General features: G+C 37.0%; 1 protein-coding gene across 4 annotated transcripts in view; it reads right to left on the bottom strand.

Annotated features, from left to right (window-relative positions):
• Nucleotides 1-21,581, bottom strand: part of Arhgap6 (Rho GTPase activating protein 6) — a 514,638-nt gene that overhangs the window by 80,335 nt on the left and 412,722 nt on the right. For 3 of the 4 annotated variants that reach the window (XM_057760293.1, XM_057760294.1, XM_057760296.1), the window contains exon 2: nt 9,528-9,687. In XM_057760293.1, coding sequence (XP_057616276.1) covers nt 9,528-9,687 — 160 coding nt within the window. Of the gene's footprint in view, nt 1-9,527; nt 9,688-17,862; nt 17,899-21,581 lie in introns of those variants that run through there. The other variant, XM_057760295.1, reaches the window with a different exon arrangement.

The raw sequence follows: 21,581 nt of genomic DNA on the forward strand, positions 1-21,581 counted from the left end.
CCAATAAATCTAAATCTATAAATAAGCAATCCTTTTCAGATAAATGTTTCTATCTTGCCAGTCATAAAATCAGATAGTACTAATAAAATTATAATTAATCCATACTGGAGATTATCTTTTTATTAAAATCATCTATTCAACACATTATTTATATGTCTACAAATATGTGGCACACTACTTACATATATATGAGTATATGGTGACATTAGTTGTTTAAGAAATTCATAAAACATTACTTTTGTATTTAGTTCTACTAAAGAAGTGACTATCTCATTTTGGAAAAAAAATCTATTCACATGTATAAGCACTAAAATCTGAGAATATAAAGTTCTCACCATTCAAAACCACCCAATTACAAAATTAAATTCAAATAATGAAGAAGTTAAACTGAACAGAATAGTAGAGTTGAACTACACAGATAGTAGCTATGAATTACTATATCAAGTTAATAGTAACAATTTAAATCAAGGGTTGTCAAGATTTTCCTATTAAGGTCAAAACAGTAAACATATTTTTAACTCTGTGAGTCACCCAGTTCCTGTTGAACCTACTTAACTCCATCATTGTAGCCTTACAATGAAGTCACAGACAGTAAAGGAATGAATGGACATGTCTGGGTTTTAATAATAAAACTTTATTTATACAAACAAGCATTGAGCTGGTGGCTCGTGAGCTATAATTTGCTACTCTTAAACAACAAGTTTTTAAACTTATTCTTCCAGAGCTTTCTCTTTGTAAACATCTTGTAAATACTAAGTAAAAAAAATTAAATAATCTTGAGACTTTGATCTCAAATGTTTTAAAATGTTTAAATAGTTAAAGAAACAGCAATTAGTTTTAATAGATACTTATTTAATTTTATTTTACCCATGAACTCCACATAAGTACGGAAAATCTTGATCATATTTCAAGGATGGAGCATTGTTTGCAATTATCAAGTTTACTGTAGGCAGTGATCACAATGTAGAGAACAAGGCAGCCTTAGAATCTTTGAAAGATGCCAGAATATTTTAGAAACTTCAGTGATGAGAACTTTGTTCAAGATGTCAAGACTTTGTCCAATGGTGGGTGATGCTCCAGCACACATATATAGATGTGTGTTATTGTGACCAGTAGAGACAAGACCTTGGTTGGGAAAAGATATTGTCTCAGAACATGAAAGACTATCTGTGAATACTAAAGAACAAAGCATGTGGCTTAAAAAATCAGGCACCTGCTCATTACTGGTACTGAGTCATACAGAAGCACGAACTTGAGAACTATATATGACATGACAAAGGTCTCCAGCTCTTATGAAAAGCATCCAAGAGGAAAGTTACAAAAACACCTTCAAGAAACTACCTGTCATTCTTGGCCTTTAGTGGAGTAGACAGAAGAGTCAGCTTCTTTCTAAAAGGGCTTCTAAAGGCAATTTGATCAGAGTTAATATTTTAATATACTTTATAGAGTTGCCTTTTCTCTGTTTAATGACCTGGGACACTTAGAGGACAAGCATAGCTTTGGATATGGTTAGCCATATAGACATATGAAACTACACCTAAGGTTAGGAACATACCTTAAACAGCTAGGGACAATCTGTGGGAGTAATCCACCCCCCAGAGAGTTTTCTATACTACTTCACTTCTTTCTTTTGTTTTCTATGCTGTCCACAGGTGATAGGTAAAGCCCACAGGGAAAGATATCCTTTACCCTCTCTATCTTAAGATACATACACACATACATGCATACATACACACATACACACACATATATGCATACTTCAAACCAAATATATACAGAACCAACACTTCTGAAAATACCTTTTCATATATATACTGGGCATTACATAACATGTCTGCTAGGCCTAAAATTAGAAAAACACACCTTAGGGTAGAATCTGGATTATCTATTGCTAAAGTGCACTTAAATAAAAATTATGGAATTTCAATAAAATGGCTTAAATAAGAACTCTTCGTTTACTTTATAAGTAACTTAAAAGCAGGCTAGTTTTATGCTTCATTTATTCTATGAATTTCCATATTTTCTCGCTTTATCTTCAGTGGGTTACATATCTATCTCTCTTGGGCTATGTACCAAGTTTGTTACTACTAAAGAGAGTGGGAAGACATATAGAAAGTCTCCCAGGTATCGCTCCCACTGAGGGCATGGTTCTAGCCCTAGCTTCATTTACCTAGCACTACAGAAATAAAATGTTTCTTTTGGTTTACCAAGTCCCCTAGAATCACAGCAAAGAACAATTGAAAGTTATTCATATTGATATTTTTCTTATTTTCCTCCTGATTCACTGTTCTCCCTTCTATTTACTTTCTACAAATGTGTGATGGTCAAACTGTAGGGCATAAATCTACATTGAACCAGGAAAATGTACTTTAGGAAGAGACACACAATTAAAGAGAAGTGGATATTAGAGAACTCTATAAGAATTAAGTATTTAAGCTTATCTGTGATAGAGAGAACACTGTTTGGTTCATGTGTTTCCCAGGATGAGATATAAAGTATATTTATTACTCAATGTAGATTGTAGACAAATGTTAAAAACTTTCTGTTCCAAGAACATAAACTTAAATCTTTGGTTCATCATCATCATAATAGACTGTTATCTAAATGGGTTTCTTCTTTTATATTAAATAGTATTATAAGCCATTTCAACAGTGAGATAAGTAGGCACCAGGAAACTTTGATACTGTTTTTTTTTTTTCCCATTAAAGTAGAAGCTTCATGGTTGATGATTACTCTGGTGGTTTTAGGTGTGATAGAACAGTGTAGAAATCCTGAATTAAAGAAAGCAAACATAGGCTCATGACTATAATTAAGGTGAGATATAGGGTTGAGGGTAGATGCATGACAAAGTGATAGAGCAATGTTGACAATGATAATTATGCTGATGGAGATGGATAGCTTTTATGGAGAATGTATGAGATGCCACTAGATGCTTTCAACTCATTATGGTTGTTACTACATTTAAACCTCACATTAACCCATGAGACCATCAATTAAAGTTGGAAAATGAGTACAGGGCGAAGCTACAGGAAATCATTAAGGTAACTTCAAACCCATTCCTGAAGATATTGGGGAAGAAGAAAGAAGGGTGATGGATGTTTTTTTGCAAGGGTAGGGAAGAGTAAAGGGATAAGCTTAACTTTAAAGAAGAGAATGCACACGGTCACTCACTTCTCACAGACTTACTGGTGTTCTAGATTCAAAGGGAAATGATATATAGTCCAGTCCCATGAGAAGTAATGAGCTTCTGTGGGAGGACCACAGAAAGGATGGTGGACACAAAGAAGGCACCCTTAGTTCCAAAACTCCTTGCAGCAGAAACCCTCTTTGAGGACTTCCAAGCTTAGAAGTCATACAAATTTGGTAGTGCTGATTCCTTTGGAATTTTTTTTTTTTTTTTTTTTTGTAGATTGTGGATTCTGGTCCATGATACAGGTTGGTTTTTATGCACACCAGAAATTTCTACAGGGAGATTGAACACATCACACCTGGATGTTTCCAGCAAAGAGCAGGAGACCTTTGCTATCCACATTACTACATGACAGGCTAAGCCACTGGTTCTCAACCTTCCTAATGCTGTGACTCTTTAATATATTTCCTCATGTTGCAGTGACTTCCAACCATAAAATTATTTTTGATGCTATTTCTTGACTGTAATTATGCGACTGCTATGAGTTGTAGTATAAATGTCTGTGTTCTCTGATGGGCTTAAGTAACTCCTGTGAAATGATTGTTAGACCCCCTAAAGAGGGCACAACCCATAACTTGAGAACTACTGACAGAACTTTGCTTCTCTTATCTACCATGTTACTCTAACTTTCTAAATCAACATATAAGTCACAAACTGAAAGCAGCCACGATATTCTTGGCATACCAAGAACACACATTTTTGTTGTTTCATTGAGTTGTTAAATTGGGTTTTGTAAAGGATAACGACAAGGATATGCTTTATAAGGTGGCCAGATAATTGAGCCATTTTGAGGTGTTTCGGTGCTTTTTAAAAAAAATTGGAACACTCTTTATTAGACTATTGTCTTCAGATTCTTAAACCATTAACTATTTAATACCATTTTTAAAACTCATAAGCAAAATCTTTCTCAATTCTTATACCAGATATTAACTGAAACAAGAATAAAAGGAAATAAAAATTACAAATTAAGCAAATTAATTTAAGAAAATGAATATGCAATTTATTTCTTATGAAAGGATTTCTCTTTAAAAACTTAAATACAATGAGGTTAAGCCACCCCACCTACGGTAATATCCAATATTGATTGTGGAAAAAAAATCACCTAGTTCCTTTCATTTTACCTTCAACTAAGCATCAACATTTTTTTCTCCTATAAAGGCTCAAATAGCCATTATTACTGCACATAAGATATGGTTTTGTTTGATAATAGTATAGATTACTTGTACAAAATAAGGGGTTTCATTTTGCTATTTCCACACAAGAACATTATATATTTCAATCATATTTATCAACTCTGCTATTTTAGTTTTATTTTATTGGGCTTTTCTTAAAGTTTGGTTTTATTTTTTAATTAATTAATTATTTTTCATCCTGGTCATAGTTTTCCCTCCATCCTCTCCTCCCAGTTCCTCCTTACCACCTCCCGTCTACCCCCCATCCACTCCTCCTCCTCCATTTCAATTCAGGAAAGGGCAGGCCTCCCAAAGATATCAGCAAAACATGGACTATCAAGTTTCAGTAAGACTAAGCACCTCCCCTTGTATTAAGACTGGAAAAGGCAAACTAATACAAGGAATAGATTTCCAAAAGTCAGCAAAAGATTCAAAGGCAGCTTCTGCTTCCGCAGTTAGGAGTCCCACAAGAAGACCAAGCCACACAAATGTCACAAATACAAGTATATTGTGAGAATCTGCCAATTGTGTGTGTGTACCCACAGAGGCTAGAGCAGTGGTCAGATCCCCCAGAGTTGGATATAGGTAGTTGTGAGCTACCTGACATAGGTACTAGAATCTGAATTCAGGTAGTCTGAAAAAGCAGTAAGCATTCTAAACCACTGAGCCACCTCTCTAGTTTTTATCATAACCGCTCAGCTGTGATGTGAAGTAAAAGCAGTCATGCATGCTATGCAAATGAATGAACATGTCTATTTTCCAATATAATTTAGTTTACAAACCTGAGCTGTGACTTAGGCTGGATCCACTCTAGTTCACTTGCCAGCTCCTGCTTTGACCACTGCTACTAAGAAGCTATCAAATATTCATTAAACGTAACATACTACATGGTATTTAAAATCTTTCCGTATATGCTTCCTGATTCTGGTAGTGAAATCTGTGTTATTTATAGACTCGTTAGTCTGATTAAAGAGACCCCACAACTGTAGTAATCTGAACAATCAGAAATCATTCCTGGTTGCTTCTATAGTGGCAATCCCTCTATGTCTGATAGAGAAAAACCTGATAAATATTACTACTGCTGGAAACTCTGATGAAAGCCACTAAAGATTTATGTTCTCTAGGCTTTTTTTTAAAGCTGCTGCATCTTAAATATTATGTTTAGAAGCTGCAATCTCATTTTTATAAAGCTTATGAAAATGTTCATTGGTTATTTAGTATTTTTAATCTCTACCAGATCAGTAAATATAAGGAAGGGACAGGCCACAGGATGCAAGAAGCCTGCAACTGTGTAGCTGCATGGAGCAGAATCAACTTTTCTTGTTTCTTTGACAAATCTCCCTTGAATGATGCTTGAGCAAAAAAAGACATTTTTTTTTGGAAGGCATCATCAAGCTGTTAGCCTTGCTTAGCTAATTCATTGAGTATATTAGATACAACCAATGTTGTCAGAAGAATTGATGTGCCCTTTCAAATTGGAATGTCAAATAGAATTCAATATTTTACACCCCTATCAACAGTATATGAAAAACATCCAATTACCTATGAAATACAGTATTCAACTTTTTGGGTCTGTTACAGTTTGAGAAAAAAATCTTACCATTGAGCTTGTACGTCTCCAATAAACATAATGGTGCCTTTTAATTCTTTTATATTTATTGCATTTTTCTGTGAGCTGCATGTAATTTATTTGCGTTTTATCTAGATTTTTTTCTTCTTTTTAAGTTATCAGTTAACATCTAATTCAGCAAATGTGTGATGAAAACTGTATGTATTTATTTGGCACACAAATGATTCTATTTTTAAGAGTAGAATGCATGTGCAAGTCTGCATGCACATGTGTATGCTTGTATGTGGAGGTTAGAGGTCAGCCTTGAGCGTCTTTCTCAACCACTCTCATCCTTATTTTACTTTTTAAATACAAAGTCTCTTTCTGAAAATGGAGTTCATATTTGCCTAGATTGACTGACTAGAAAACTTCTAGAGTCTTCTTGTTCATGCCTCCTCGACATTATGCCTGACTTTTATATGGGTAGTAGGAGTCAAATCCAGGTTTTCATGCTTTTGAGGAAAACGCTTCACCTACTGAACCATCTCCCCAGCCCTCCGATTTTTATGTTATGGGTTTTATTCCTCTCTGTGTTTTCTGAGTGGCCCCTTTATAATATAATGACATTCCCTAATGTTTTCTTATCCATTTATATTTTCATTTTTTATATTCAAATCTTTCTTTTACATCAACTCATTCTGGTCACAATCCAACTTTATTTCTTCAGTGATTGTCTCATTGCCTCAAAATAACAACATTCTATAAGTTCCCCCTAATAATAAAAATAATACATGCTTGTCATATAATAGAATTTCATACATGTTTTGATTCATTTTAACTGTTATCTCCTACTTACCACTTTTTGTGCATCAGTTGTAGTGTGTTTTTAATTGCTTGAATTTCATGGCAAACTTTAACAAATGAGCAAGGATAATCTGTTAGGTTGATTAGATCTCCCTGATTGTATTTATACAATTAGAGACTTCAATTATCATCAGACCAATTTTTTGAAAGTTCCAAAATTAACATTGGTGCTACTATTTGAAATCACATTCTGTTTATAGATTATTCATGGAATAGTTGGCATGTTTATATTATTGATTATTTATTTCAACAAAAAATGTTTGCTATTCCCCTATTTTGATTCAGGAGCTTGCTAGTTAACCCAAGCTGGCCTTGAACTCACAATTTTCCTACCTCAGACTTCTGAATATTGATATTACTGACCACAGCAAACACCCTAACTTCCATTCATATTCACTTAAACCCCATTGTCCCTTATTTTAATGATTCCCTTGGATAATATTTTGGTTTTCTAACACTGCTGTAACAAATGACCCCAAACTTAGAAATAAACAACTCCAATTTATTGCTTTGCAATGCTGGAGGTGAAAATCTGAAATGGATTTCTGTGAGCTAAAATCAAGGTGTCGGAAGGACTTAGTCATTTGGGGCATTTCAGGAGAGTATCTATTCCAATGACTTTTTCATCTCCCAGGGCCACATATGTCCCTTTAATTATGGATCCTTTGTTTCATCTTCAAAGCCAATAGCATTTCACTTCTCTGACCTTTCTTCCACAATCTTTTCCTTCCTAACTATGACTGGGAAATTTTCTTCACTTACAATTTTTTGTGTGATTAGTCTGGGCCCTTTCAGACAAGGTCAGAGAATTACCTTATCTCAAGGATGATACTGTACCACATTTGCAAGATTCTTCCTGTCCTGTGGGATACTATGCTAATCATAGGTTTAAGATGCAGGCATCTTTTGAGTGCCATCATACTGCAGATTATGCACACATTTTAAATTAGTTATGGACCTTTCTCCTTTCATTAAACTCCATTCTAAAATTAATTGGAGACTTTGATTAACTAGAGCTAAGGGATTTAAATAAAAAATGAAGCATATTTATTTTAACAATGTTTAAATGTCAGGAAGTTTATTTCACATTCTAAATTTCCAGCTACTAATTGCATATGGATCTTCAACTTCTCTGAAATCCAGCATTATTGCTGGTCCATTAGAGATCCCATTTCTTCCATTTTTCTTTCTCTCTCTGAGACTTCTAAGACCTCCTCTCCATCTTTACTCCTAAATAAAACTGCATCTGACTTCACTGGAAGAGCAGAAGCAAGATGAACTGAAATTCCACATGGTCCTCTCCCTTCTTCTAACTCACCTGAATATTTGCCCATATAACCAATGTCTAGTCATTATGGCTCCAGCCCAAGGTAAAATTCTCCACTGTCATTCATTGTAGGGGATTATCTCAGTGTCTCAGTGACTTCCCAATCCCCATGAACCTCAATTTCTTCCTTCTTTCTGATGAATTCTGAAGTTATAGAGTATGCCAGAGTATCTTTATCTGAGACCAGGAAGCTGTAGTCTCTACAAATCATCCCACACAATCACCCCCAAAAGTGACAGGAAACAGAAATGTGAGTTTGAATGGGTTTTTATGCCCAATGAATCTCCTGTCTTATCAGGAATGGTATTATTTCTTTCGGTTCCAGACACTGGATGCTGTGTTTATTTTCCTTGGGGAATTTATTCACATAGTGAATCTGACACTATTTAGAACTTCTGTTTGGGGGTTTGCCTGGGGATTAAGAGGCCACATTCATCCTATAGATGTCATCATTGCATAGGTTAACCTATTGGTAAATGTCAGAGCCCTTGGGATCCAATCACATTCCTAAAACCATACCTCAGCAATAGGGATAAAGCCTTCAACACATGAATGTCTGGGGAACTTTAAGATAAACTATGACACACATGTATTCATGGACTTATTATCTAATGGATAAATATTCACAACATGTCTATCTTTCAGAAACTTGCTGTCCTCATTCTGCTTTTGCTTTTATTTCAAACACATTAGTCAAAACTCCTTATGAAAAAAGCTTACTATAATCTGCATAATGAATTATGGATTCCATTCTGTATTTTTTTTTTGCTTCATGCAAATATAAAAACTGCCTTTACAGATTACGACAACCATTCAGAGAGAGACTTCTATGAACTACAAAAATTCAGGTGCCCCATTCTCAGCTTTAATGGGAACCAGGCCCTACGTCAAAACACTAGCAAGCTGGTGTGCCTGTGCTCACGTGTCACAGCAGCAAAGTAGTGCCCAAGCACACCAGGAAAGGCTGGCTGCAAAAGGCGTTCACATCCCTGCTATCCCTGATTCTCTGTTTGCATGAGCTCAAACCTGCAAGGTTAAAAGATCTGAGGCACTCTTTTCAGATGCTGATTTTGAAATCAAATTGAGATAGGCCCAGTTTTTCCTCCAGACCTTTTCGTTGATCCCTCCGTAAGCTTTCTCCTTGGTTAATGTCAAGCCACGAAGACTTTCGAGATTTTCTCAGTTAACCGTTTTTTGTTTGCTTGTTTTTGTGTTTGTTTGTTTTAACTAGCTGGCATGTACACTGTACTGCTTGGACATGTCTTTCCAAACAGACAGGGATATAAGCCTCCCACCAAGAAGCTGTACTTTCCATTCTGTGTTAATGCCAGGCGTGAGAGGAATCTGCAGCCTGTGGCGTTGGCAAAGCAGGTGCCTGACTTCAGAGCCCCCGCAGAAAGGCAGAACGTGTGAACAGGGCCTTACCTTTGGGGATGGTGATCTGACAGCCCAGGTCACAGTCCTGTTGCAGCTGACAATAAGCCACTTCCTGCAGCCGTGCCCGCTCCAGCTCCGAGAGGCTCTGGATGGGGACTGACCTCAGGCGCACGCTGCGGCCAGACATGCTGTTCCAGGTGAAGTCACCCTGCAGACCGAGGGAAAACATGAAGCGTTACACAGTTCCCTCATTTGTCACAGACTTCCTTCTCTCTTAGACAGTGACAAAGGCAAACACATTTCACATTTGTGTTCTACAGCTGGTTCTCTTGTCCCCAAACCAAGTTCTGTCTTAGCTTAGCATGAATTTTCTTAGTTGGTTGCAAAAATCCAATTCGCTAAAATGACTCCTGGGTCAAAAACTCTCATCTGAAGAAAACCACGCGGAAAGAGGTCACAAGGGTACTATATTTTTCTTATAGGTATATATAGAAACTGGCTTTTTTGGTGTGTATTTTCATAACAGGAAAAACTGCTTGTTCTTGCTACCATGTGTGGCTCATATAGGGGACAAATGTGTTTTGAGAGAGTACTGTGTATCATTGTTTGTGCCATGTGTTTTTTAATCCCTCTACCAACTCACTGGGGTGGCCAACATCTTTTACCTTATCAATAACATAATGGCAGCATTGAATAAATGATATTGCTAAATTATCCTATATAACAATATAATTTCTACTTAGTATCCAGTGGAATCTACTTCAGCAGTCCCCATGGATTTTAAAATATATAGATGCCCAAGACTTTTATTTTAAACTTTCAGTATTGCCACATATATCCTCTTGTATGATTTGAATAAGTTCTAAATTTCTTTTACTACCTAGCACAATTTAGATAATGTATAAATCATTGTTACAATCATGTATCATTTAGAAAATAATGGCAAAAGAGAAAGATTTGTACGTGTTCAGTACAAATGTAAGATTTTCATTTTAGGAAATATTTACTGCATGGTTAATTCTATCTGTGGATGGAGGTCCCCAAAACACAGCACTGGGCATTATTTCAACATTGAACACATATGTAATATATGCTTAAGGAACATTATATCACTACGGTAATATAATACCAACAATTATAATAATACGGTACTGGTACAGGAGATGAATATATATCTCTTTACATATAGGTTGAATAAGTTTCACAAAATTCTAAGGACCAAGCTAAAAGTATATGACTTTAAAGTCTATGGCAAAATAGTGACCACCATTTCTACTTATAGCACTTTCATGAGCCATGGTTTTTAACAAAATAAGTACACACAGATAAGTAATGATTCAAATTTATAGAAACATTTGATTCTAATGTGCTCTACACCAGTAGATCTAGGCATGTTGTCTTACAACTGTAAGGGCACATTTGTGTGTACTTAACACACACACCTCTGCCATCTGAGTGTGCCTCCTAACCACACTGAAGACTGAGAATGTGATGACCCATGAAAAAAACTGCTTCCCACTCCTCTGAAATTCACCATCCCTTGCTTCCGAAGAGGTCATTCTCAAATTATAGATAAAAAACACAGTGCCATGGATTCAAAGAGGCAGCATTTCCTCCACAATCAAGAGGGAATTTTGTTGGTAGTAGTGGTTTTGATTTTTATGAAGAACTTCCAGTGGCTGGTAAGCACTCTCAGCAGGCTTTGGGGGGGTGATGTGGGGAGAAGAGTAAATTGACAAATGTACCCCCAAGAGAGTAGGCTACTGACATACCTGGGCAATTGATGAAAAGTCCAGGACCAGTATATTCTTTTCTTTCTCTGTCTATTGGAACATGCTCAATTTTAAGCAGTTAAGATCTGGGGACTCAGGTCTTGGTTGTGCCCCTAATTCTCATCCACAGAGGTGTTATGCTGTCTGTGAGTTGCATTTTCCCCAGATGAGAAATCTTAGATGAGTTTGTGAGATTAAATTTTGCTTCACAATTGTTTGCTGGCACGTGTGCATGTGTGTGTGTGTGTGTGTACAGGCACAAGTGTGTCAAAGAATACATGTGGAAGTCAGAGGGCAACTTATGATGATCAGGTTTTTTCTTCCATTCTGGGGTTCCTTATATTGAACTCATGTTCCTGAGAACAGTACTAAGTGCATTTACTCCCTGAGCCATATTGCTGGCCCATGTTTGTGCCTTTTAGATATGAGGTTTGGATAGCCAAGGAAAGTGATTTTTATCTAAGTGTCAAAATGAAACTACACACCCTTTTTTAAAAAGTATTTTAAAATATGACCTGTAGAGGACTCAATTACCTATTAGCTGAGATTGGCAACCCCTTTCTGTCAATGGTCAGACAGTAAATATTTCATGTTTCGTAGGCCATCTTGATCCTGTCTCAACAACTTAACTGCCTCTCGGATATTTGAGTAACCATTGATAATTTATAATAGAATGCATTGCAGCATATTTCCATAAAACTTGTTTACAAAATTAGATATGCAGGCTGCAATTGACTGGTGACCTACATACAGTCTCCCAATCTCTGAACTATAGTTTCAAATGAAATTCACTGATCCTTACTATCACATTTTGTTTTTATTTACTCTATCCTCCTGGTAAATTCAAACAATATTCAGGAGCATGTACTATACGGTAAGCACTGTAGTAGGCTTGAGTTTATTTAGGTGGCTGCACAGTCTTTGTCTTCAAAGAGTTAACTTTCATGTAAGAAGAACACAGTCTAGAAAGGACACAGACTATGGTGTTAAAAATAAATGCAATGGGTGCCTGAGGACAGAGTTGTACCATCTGTCTGCAGATCAAAGAAGGATTTGTAGATAAGATAATGTTTTGATGGAGACTTGAAAGTTGACTAAGAGGGATAGGGGTTTTCACAGCAGAAAGTCAAATTTGAAGCAAACACTAGTTACGAAGGTAATGAGTTTGAGGACACAAGCTTATTACAGGCATCTGGAAGAATGGAAATAGCAGTGGGTAAAGGCCAGCAGAAGACAGGGCGTAAAAATTCTCTGAAGCCTTCTGTGTAAGCAATGCATAGTAGATTCATTTTGTTTTTCTGAACAGGTAAAGGCCAGTATATCAGGAACACTGACTAAAGAGGAACACAACCAGATTTGCAAAGGAAAGGGTGGTGCTAAGAAATTTCTTAAAGAAACCAAGGAGAGAACAAGTCAAAGACGAAGAGATAAGAAATGCAGAGATGTTTGGCATCAGGGCATGGCGGTGCATACATGTGAGCTTAAAACTGAAAACATAGAGTCTAGAGGATCTTGAGTTTGAGGACAGCTTGGGCTATGTATATACTAACCCCAAAAGCCAAACACACATAGAGAGAGGGGAAGGGAGGGGGAGTAAGAAAGAGAGAGAGAGAGAAAGAGAGAGAGAGAGAGAGAGAGAGAGAGAGAGAGAGAGAGAGAGGAGAGAATGTCAAATTAGGCATTTTGATTCAAACTTGAAAAGACAAATAGAATTGTTAGTATACAAGTATAAAAGATAAATGTGATTATATGTGATCCAGGGAAGACTTCATCTGTGGAACCCATGCCTACTCATCAGATCTCATGGAAAAAATTAGATATAAGCACAAAATTACAAAATCATTCCCAGATCGATTGAATGAAAAGGAGATGTGTGTGTGTATGTGTACGTGTGTGGCACATGTGTGTGTTTCACTTGTGTGTGTGTTTGATACCAGGAGGGACACTACAAATTATCTCCTAAAGCACAAAACACTTTGCCATAGTAAATGCCTATCTGATTCACAATACTAATAGTTCAGAGGGTGAGTAACCCTGACAGAGTATACATTAGGCCTGCTGTTAAATTACAGAGAATCCTCTTAAAATGATGGTGTCAGGAAATCCTAACAATCATTTATACATTTTGTTTATCACCAGAGGCACGAACTATATATTTTATGCATCTTATGTAGGACTCAGTATAATATGCACGTAAGTAAAACCTTAGGACCTATTTTTGAACCAGCCTCAAGAAATGCAAATGCTACAAACCAATTTATAAAAAGCAAACAAAAGTCTCAATAAAATAGAATTTTGATTAACTGGAGAGCAACTCACCAACAGCTTTAACTAGAGAGATATCTTTTTCATCTGAAGGGTATGTATCCACATTTAGGCAAAAAGAATCAAAAGGCAAACCCCAAACCCAATATTTATGTTTTATTCAGAAAGGTCGTTCTTCTGAGCCAGTCTGTGTGTCTTTACAAACAGACTTGATTTTTCCATGAAATAATATTGATTGAAATAATTTTGGTTTGAGCCTACACCACACTGTTTTGTTATGTGTTTGGGTTTGGACTCTAAATTGGAGTATATCTCTTTAACCACACCCAAGAATAAACTGTCCAGACCAAGAAGTCCAGAAGGATTGGTGTAGGCCTGCTCAAAATATTTTCTGTTGACCCAGTATTTCAGAGTCAGCGGGGGCAGATTATCACTATCAAACTTGCACGTTCTTCAGCTTTAAGGCAGGCTTCAAAATTTAAGGTACCAAGCCTCAGGGCCAACTATATATGAACTTTTTGATAAGACTCTGAACATCCTTGAGACTCATCTTTCTCAACAGTACATGAGGAAAGAGGAAGAATTAACTCTCAGGCATGTGTGGATCACACAAGACAATGTAAATGAACTTCTTGTGGAGGGCTTATTAGCTCCTGACAGGCTGTGAATAAGTGGTAATTTAAGTTATAATTAATATTAATCATCACTCTAAATTTGCATCTCCACCTGAAGCCTAGCAATTTTAGTGATATGAAAATCTCTTAAAAGAAACGTGTGCTGAATTTCTGAATAAGTAGTTCCACTATTTGTTGGGGTGGATTTTTATTTTCTAGGTGCCAGTTGAATCGTGGTCTCTTGAAGGCAGGAAGCACAAGGTAAGCTTAGGAACTAAAGAATGGTCTGTCATTTAGATCACATATGTCACGAGTAAATCTTTTCCCATTTTTCCTAAGGTGGCCAGTGTTGTGTAATAAGCATTAGCAAAAGTGCTCTTCCCAGTTAATCAAAATGCACCACTGAAGCACAGCGTAAGTTGAAATACCAAGCCCAATAACCAAACGCTTTCTGAAAAGGTCTGCCTTGATCTTGATAACTCCAAAATAAACACACCACAATGACAGGAAACTTCCTTCTTTGTGCGCACCTGGGGAAAGCTGAGAGCGTTTGTATGATTGTTACAGGCCTTGCTGGACTCAGCAAAGAGACAGCTCTTTTATGCACTCACCAGGAAATCATCTTCCAGTTGCCCTCTCCTGACTCTAGTTACTCCTCAACACACTCTTCCTTATGGGGCTTTAATACCTCTACTATGTCACACACTTTTCAAAATGCACTGAGACTGGACTTTTTAATAAAAATGTTCTATTTTATCTTGAGCAGGAATTTCAGAAAATTAGAAACAGTTGATAAAAACACTAGCCTACTTGGAACTTTTGCCTTCATATATTACGGTTACTTGAGAAGTGTCCAAGTCCAAACATGCAAAAAGCCTATCTTGTTGCTTCAGCAAGCACGAGCTGGGGGAATTCTATAGGCCAGGAACTCTTCAAGGTACTTAAGATTCATTAGTGAACAAAAGAGACAGCTGATAAACACGTACAATGACTGAGTAACTCACAGGAAGTTACAAGATGATAAACACTAGAGGAGCAGGCAGGGCAGGGCAGAGGAAGGAGGATTACTGTGGCAGCTTTTTGGACATCTTGACTGGGAACACCGGAGTTGAGAAGGTGCTTATGGAGATGGTGAAATGACCAGGCAGAATTCAAGAGCCAAACATCCCATTGGTTGACATGGGTTAGTTGCTAAAAGCAATGCCTTCCTATACTTGGGTCCCAGTTTTACTGCTTGCCAGTCATGTGGGTTCTTAGCAAACAACTTGCATGCCCTGTCCTTCACTTTTCTCACCTGTAAAATGGGAATACTAAGTATTTTGCTTGTAATAAGTTGGCTAGGCAGGAATCAGCAAGCTGCTGCCCGTGAGTCAAATCTGAAAGGTTTCCTGGAGCACAGCTGCCTTCATTCACTCAGCGATGGCCTAGGCCAATGTCCAGGCTTCGCTGGTAGGTCTGAACAGCTTGCAATAGAGACTGCTAGGTGCACAGAGCTGAATAATTTTATTTCCTAGCCCTTCCAGAAGACATTTGCTGACCACTGCACCAGTTTAAATGTATTAAGGTACGTTTATATTTAGATATTAACCCTTTGGAGCAACATTTTCTAACTCCAAGACTGTATACAATATTGTACAACTATTCTTTAGAATATATCCTAAAGAACCCATAAAGAAATCATACAAGATGGTTATAGCTGAGATACTGGAAACATATAAATGGTAGAGCGAAATACAAGGGCCTTTCTAGGGCCATCAACTGGTGAGATAGGTCAGTGGGAAAAGGCACTTGTTGCAAGCCTGAAGACGACCTCAGTCATTCTGAACCCACATGGTATAAGAAGAGATCCAACTCCAACTGCATGTCTTCATACCTCCACAGGTATGCCACGCCATGTACAAGAACACATGTGTGCACACATATATAAATAAATATGTGAAAAAAGTTAAAAGAAATGGTAGTGTGTGGATTAGTGATAAACCCAAGAGAAAGAAACAAGCATTGTCAAACCTGGAACTGCACTAACACCCTCTGGGAAAAATAAATGTCATGGACATATTTTCCTGCAGGAAAAGCCTTGCTAATGGCTAGCACAGAGGGGATACATTGACATATTCAATGCCCTTAAGCAAAAAGATGTCAGACCGAAAGGCCATTTTCACTTCTGAATCTCTCCAGTTGAGCCGTGAACTTGTCTAGTACCCATAAATTCGATTCTTAGTTTTAAAAGCTTTGCTCAAATCACGGAAGCAAAATAGCCTGCATGGAACACAGGCTGTAGAAATAGCAATAGCCTGCATGGATTAGAAATATCTCACAACAGGGGTAACGTTCAACAGTTCTTCTTGCCTTTTCATAATTGAATCAGTTGGAACAATTGACCCCTAGCAATGAATTAGGCCTTGAAAATTCTGCTCATAGTATACATGGTTGATTGGCTACGGAGATCTTTATGTTATCTCACACAATGGTTGCAACATCCTTGGGGGGAGTGGCACAAATATTTTTGTCTTTGTAGATGGAGAAACTGAGGCACAAACCTTATATAACTTCCCCGGATGATAAAATGAATAATTATCAGAGTTAGGATTTGAAGCCAGGTTTCAGGATGTATAATTTAGTCTGATAACCACTACTATACATGCATGCAATCATCTCTCAGAAGAAACCAGTTCAAATCCCTCACCTTACAAATAAGTAAATCAACAACTACTAGTAAAGTTACTCTTACAGCAGGAAAGTAGGACTCTGAACACTGGAGTTAAGTTGCCCTTCATTCTACCACCAAGCCATGTCAATAGCAGATTCTTCTGTTTGTTTTGTTTTCAAGACAGGGTTTTCTCTGTGTATCACTGGCTGTTCTGGAACTAGCTCTTGTAGATCAGGCTGGCCTGGAACTCACAGAGATCCGCTTGCCTCTGCCTCCTGAGTGCTGGGATTACTGGTGTTCACCACCACTTAGATTATTTATAGTTAGCTAACCCAGACAGTGTTTCCAAATCCAGTAGCTTAAGATCTCCCTTTTTGATTAAGTAACATGCTGATTTAGCATTAGCCTTATTCCCTGTATAAATTGTTCTCTGAAGTCTGTATCTGTCTTTGCCTCAACAGGTTAGATGCTGCAGTACATGCAAGAAAGCTGAAAGAAAAAGGTAACACCTCTGGCTGGGAGACCTTCAACCAACTGGTGCCTGAATCTTAGAGCAATCACACTAATGATGCTGCACCCGTTAATTGCAGAGCCCTCCTTCCTGCTGCAGTTCGCATATTTCCCGCTGCTTCAGCATCATCAATCAGTCTGGAAATGAGCTGTGCTCATAAATCTCTATCGGCGCAAAGCAGTTTTTAGCAGCCACACATCCCACATGCTGATCATTCACTTTTCTTCCCAAATCACAAGCTAGGAACGACAGAATTGCTATCTTATCATAATCATCTTCTGCAAAAGAAATAAGAGTATAGATATATAGATTTGGTGCTTACCCATGAATCCTATTCTCGGCGTCTTCCCTGTCCTCTCTAATCTAACCAAATTTAGCATAGACTAGGAACTTGACTCTGTTTTATTACAAAAAAATAACTTTTTGGTGAAAAAATGAATCTTCAGACAGAAGATCTTATCAAGTGTGAGAGAAATCACCCAGCTGGCCCTCTAATGACTCCGGGATACTTTTTTGTTGTTAGATATATCCTCTACCCCATGAATCTTGGAAGAAAAAAAAATCTTTTTACCAGATCAGTGAGAAGTTTCTGCTCCTTTTGAACATAGATAGGCTGTGTCACTGAGTATGTAAGAGAGATTAAGAGAAAAGTAAAGAGGGAGGGAGGGAGAGGGAGAGAGGGGGAGCATGCTTGCTGGGGAGGAAGTGGGAGGGCAGGACAAAAAGAGAAATTGAAACTGGATTTCTCTGCTTCGTATTTTAATAAGACTGTTTTGAAAAAAAAATACTGGAATTAATAGAGGATTCCACTTTAATAATACCCTGTCCATAGGAAACTACAAATGGTAATTGAATCATACTGCAAAGTGTCCTTATTAGGAAGTCATCAAAGAAAGCTCAATGCCTCTGGGAAACCCCCAAGAGTATGATAAAGCACAATACAGCCCATAGGATGCTGTCTCAGCCAAGAAAAACTTCTCAGTTGTTAAACTGTAGTCTAAAACCCTGACTTTTTCACAAGTATTAAAAACCAGAACAGATTTATTCTCCTTTATAATGAAGCATAACACATACTTCTTTGTTTTATTCTTTGTGGAAACAAAACTCCTTGAGAAGTTGTTCACTTTCTGAGCAGAGGGGGTGCAGGTCCAAGTAACTGTACCCAACTGACTATGATTAAAAAGGTATGTGAGCAGGGAAAGGTGAAGTTTAAAATCCATGGAGGGCAGAGAAAAAATTTAAAAAACTAAAATATATTTTTTGCATATATACAAATAACAACAATCAATTTTAAAAGAGGTCATAAACATAAAAGAGATTATGCAAAGGTATAGTGAGTGTTGAGAGAGAGGAGCAGGAAGGGGAAAATGAGGTAATTATATTCTAATCTCAAAAATTAAAATAAAAAATTCCTTATCACTCAGTATCTTCATCTCAATGAATTCCACATGGCAACAAACCAAACACAGGTCAAAAAAGCATCTTTGTTAGCCTGCTGACATGACGTTATAAATCTCTCATGGATTTCACGTGAATTTCAACAAAACAATTGCTGCGGTTGTATTGGATCAAGGAATGATTTTTATGGATGATCTTTCTGATTCCAATTCAGGAATCAGTATAATTTTACAGGAATTCTGTGGCATTTATCAAGGAAGGCACATACAATCTCTGTTGGTGTTATTTATTTAGCATGAGGAAAGAACTTAAAAACAAGAAAATGTCACCTGGTGTTCCTTATGAGAATGATTAAAGTTGAAGAGAAAACCAGGATAAAAGCTACCTGTTCTTGTACATACATCCACCTCCATCAACCTCAAATCTCAAATGTTGAAAGTGCCTTTAATTCTGGCTATATGTTTCACATAATGGTAGATAATCCTTCATAAATGTTAGATGCACATTTAAAGTTATTTAGTATTATTACATCACATGAAAATAATACATCTGTAATTTCATTTTTTATCATTAGTCACCTTATTTCCTTAATTACTTAATTAGTCAGCTTGTGCCATGCACTGTCCTAAGCATTTTATGGCCACTAAGTCATTTACTTGTGAAAGAAATTCTAAGCAGTAAGTTAGTGATACTTTTATTTCCCACCATGGACATAAAAAGAATCTCTGAGACATTAAGTAACTTGCCCAAGGATTCACAACTCCTCAGTGATGCAGCTGTGATCCTAATCCCTATGGCGCTTACATATTAATTAGAAGACAAAGTCACTGTCTATAATCATCAACAGGAAAAGCTGTTTTATAAGTGTTCAATAAGAAATGGTGATTAAGTAAGACCCAGCATTTAATGTCAGAGTGGTCTCTTAATCTATTATTATTATAGATTTATTTTTATTTTATATTTATGAATATTTGCATGAATGTATTTGTGTGCACCACATACATGCAGTGCCCATGAAGGCCAGAAGGGGGCTTATGACCCTCTGTAGCTAGAGTTATAAAGGCACTGACCACTATGCCTGTCCAATAGTGAAATCAGAAAAAGGCAATGTATTCAGTGTGGGTACATTGACAAGAGGGACAAAACTACCCAACCCCATCCTCCAGTCAAGTCCACATTCATAGCCCTAACAAAAAGTTATTTTTAAATATGTGTATTGTCATGTCGGTGAATATGCCATGAGAAAGTAACTACTTCTTGAAGTGAATAATCTCATTATCAAGAAACAATATCTTGTGAAATCAAAGTTTATGGGTCGAACAAAATCAAGCTTTCAAAGGAAATATAAAAATGATGGGAAAGTTGGGTATTTGGCATTTTTGGATAATACAAAAGGTGAAGATAAGGAGTCCTCTTTAAGATTTAAATATCACCACTTTGAGTAGAACCAGTAAAAGGTCTAAAAGCCTCCAACCAGCCTTGTAACTGAAAATCAGAAAAAAGGTAAAAAGTTTTGATTTGTGGGAATTTTGCTAATCAGAAAAATATGCTGCAAACACAACAGTCTTCTTTCACGTAGTCCTTCATTGTCAACAGTGTCAATATCAATTTACAGCCTTGGAGTTCATGCGTTAGCACTCATACTGCCTTCTAGGCTTTGCTTCTGTTTATACAATTGGTGATATTTTACACATTCATGACAAAACACTGTAAGAACCACTTTCTCAAGCTTCTTTAGTAGGCTTCTGTTCATGCCAGTCTTTGACTTAAACTAAATTCCTCATCATGATAGCCAAGAAAATGTGTGTTGACTTAAAGAGAATTCAAAACAACAAATCATCATGATAGTAAAAATTAACTGAGCATAAATACAAGATGGAAGTTGATTGTATCAAGTATTTCCTTACACAATTCCATTTGACAGAAGAGGTAATGGAAATCCAAATACAATGGCTGCTCAAAAAAATCTGTAGCCTATAATCCATGAGAATTCCATTAGACTTCATGTCCTAGTCTTACTTGTGGTTAATAGTCATATGAGTGGGCTCTAGCCAGTGGGATGTTGGAAAAAGTGTCTGGGACAGGCTTTATTTTCAGTCCTAGTTCCTAAAACCCTGGGCAATCCTCAAAGGCATGCGTGGTACTCACAGGTATGGGCCACACCTCACAGAATGTTTGCTCGCTGTACTTCTTTGTCCTTCATTTCTGGTTGGTCTTGAAATTTTCTTTAACTCCCCAGATATGGTAGAAGGTGGTGCTTTGACAAGTCTGAGTCTAAGGTATAAGAATTCCTAACAAGTACCTTTCCTTTCTTAGGGCCCTTAAGTCTCCATAACATAAATCTAACTACTGTGTTGGAGAGATTATCTATAAAAAGAGCCATGAAGAGAACACATCGAAAACAGCAAAAACTTGCTTGTCCCAATGTCTCAACTAAACCCAACTCTAACTAATCTTCCAGATGAATGAAGTCTTCTAAGTAAACACTGTCAAGTTCAGAAGAACTATCTCGTTGAACTCAACTCATGGTACAGAACCAGTGGTGGCTGCTTTAATCTGCTAAAGTTTGGAGTGGTTCTTTTTTTTTTCTTCATATTCCTACATCACCAAATCAGCAATAGCCTGTGCTGAAAATGGAAGAGTCTGTCTGTGCCCTTAAATCTTTTTGTCCCACTAATCATGATTACCTTTAGAACTGAAATGAGGAATAAATTTTCATTAAGAGATCTGGAGATGTGTCTGATGGATCTACTACTCCTCATGCTGTTCTTTGTCCTCATAAATAACAGGCTTTCCCAATCTGAGTCTGCAGTAGTCCTTCCCCATATATCTTCCCCATGGGACTATGATGTAGCTCGTTCCATCTCTTTTAGTATTTCCTTGGAAAGAGAG

Source organism: Chionomys nivalis, chromosome X (genome assembly GCF_950005125.1).
Source record: "Chionomys nivalis chromosome X, mChiNiv1.1, whole genome shotgun sequence".
Classification (NCBI taxonomy): domain Eukaryota; kingdom Metazoa; phylum Chordata; class Mammalia; order Rodentia; family Cricetidae; genus Chionomys; species Chionomys nivalis.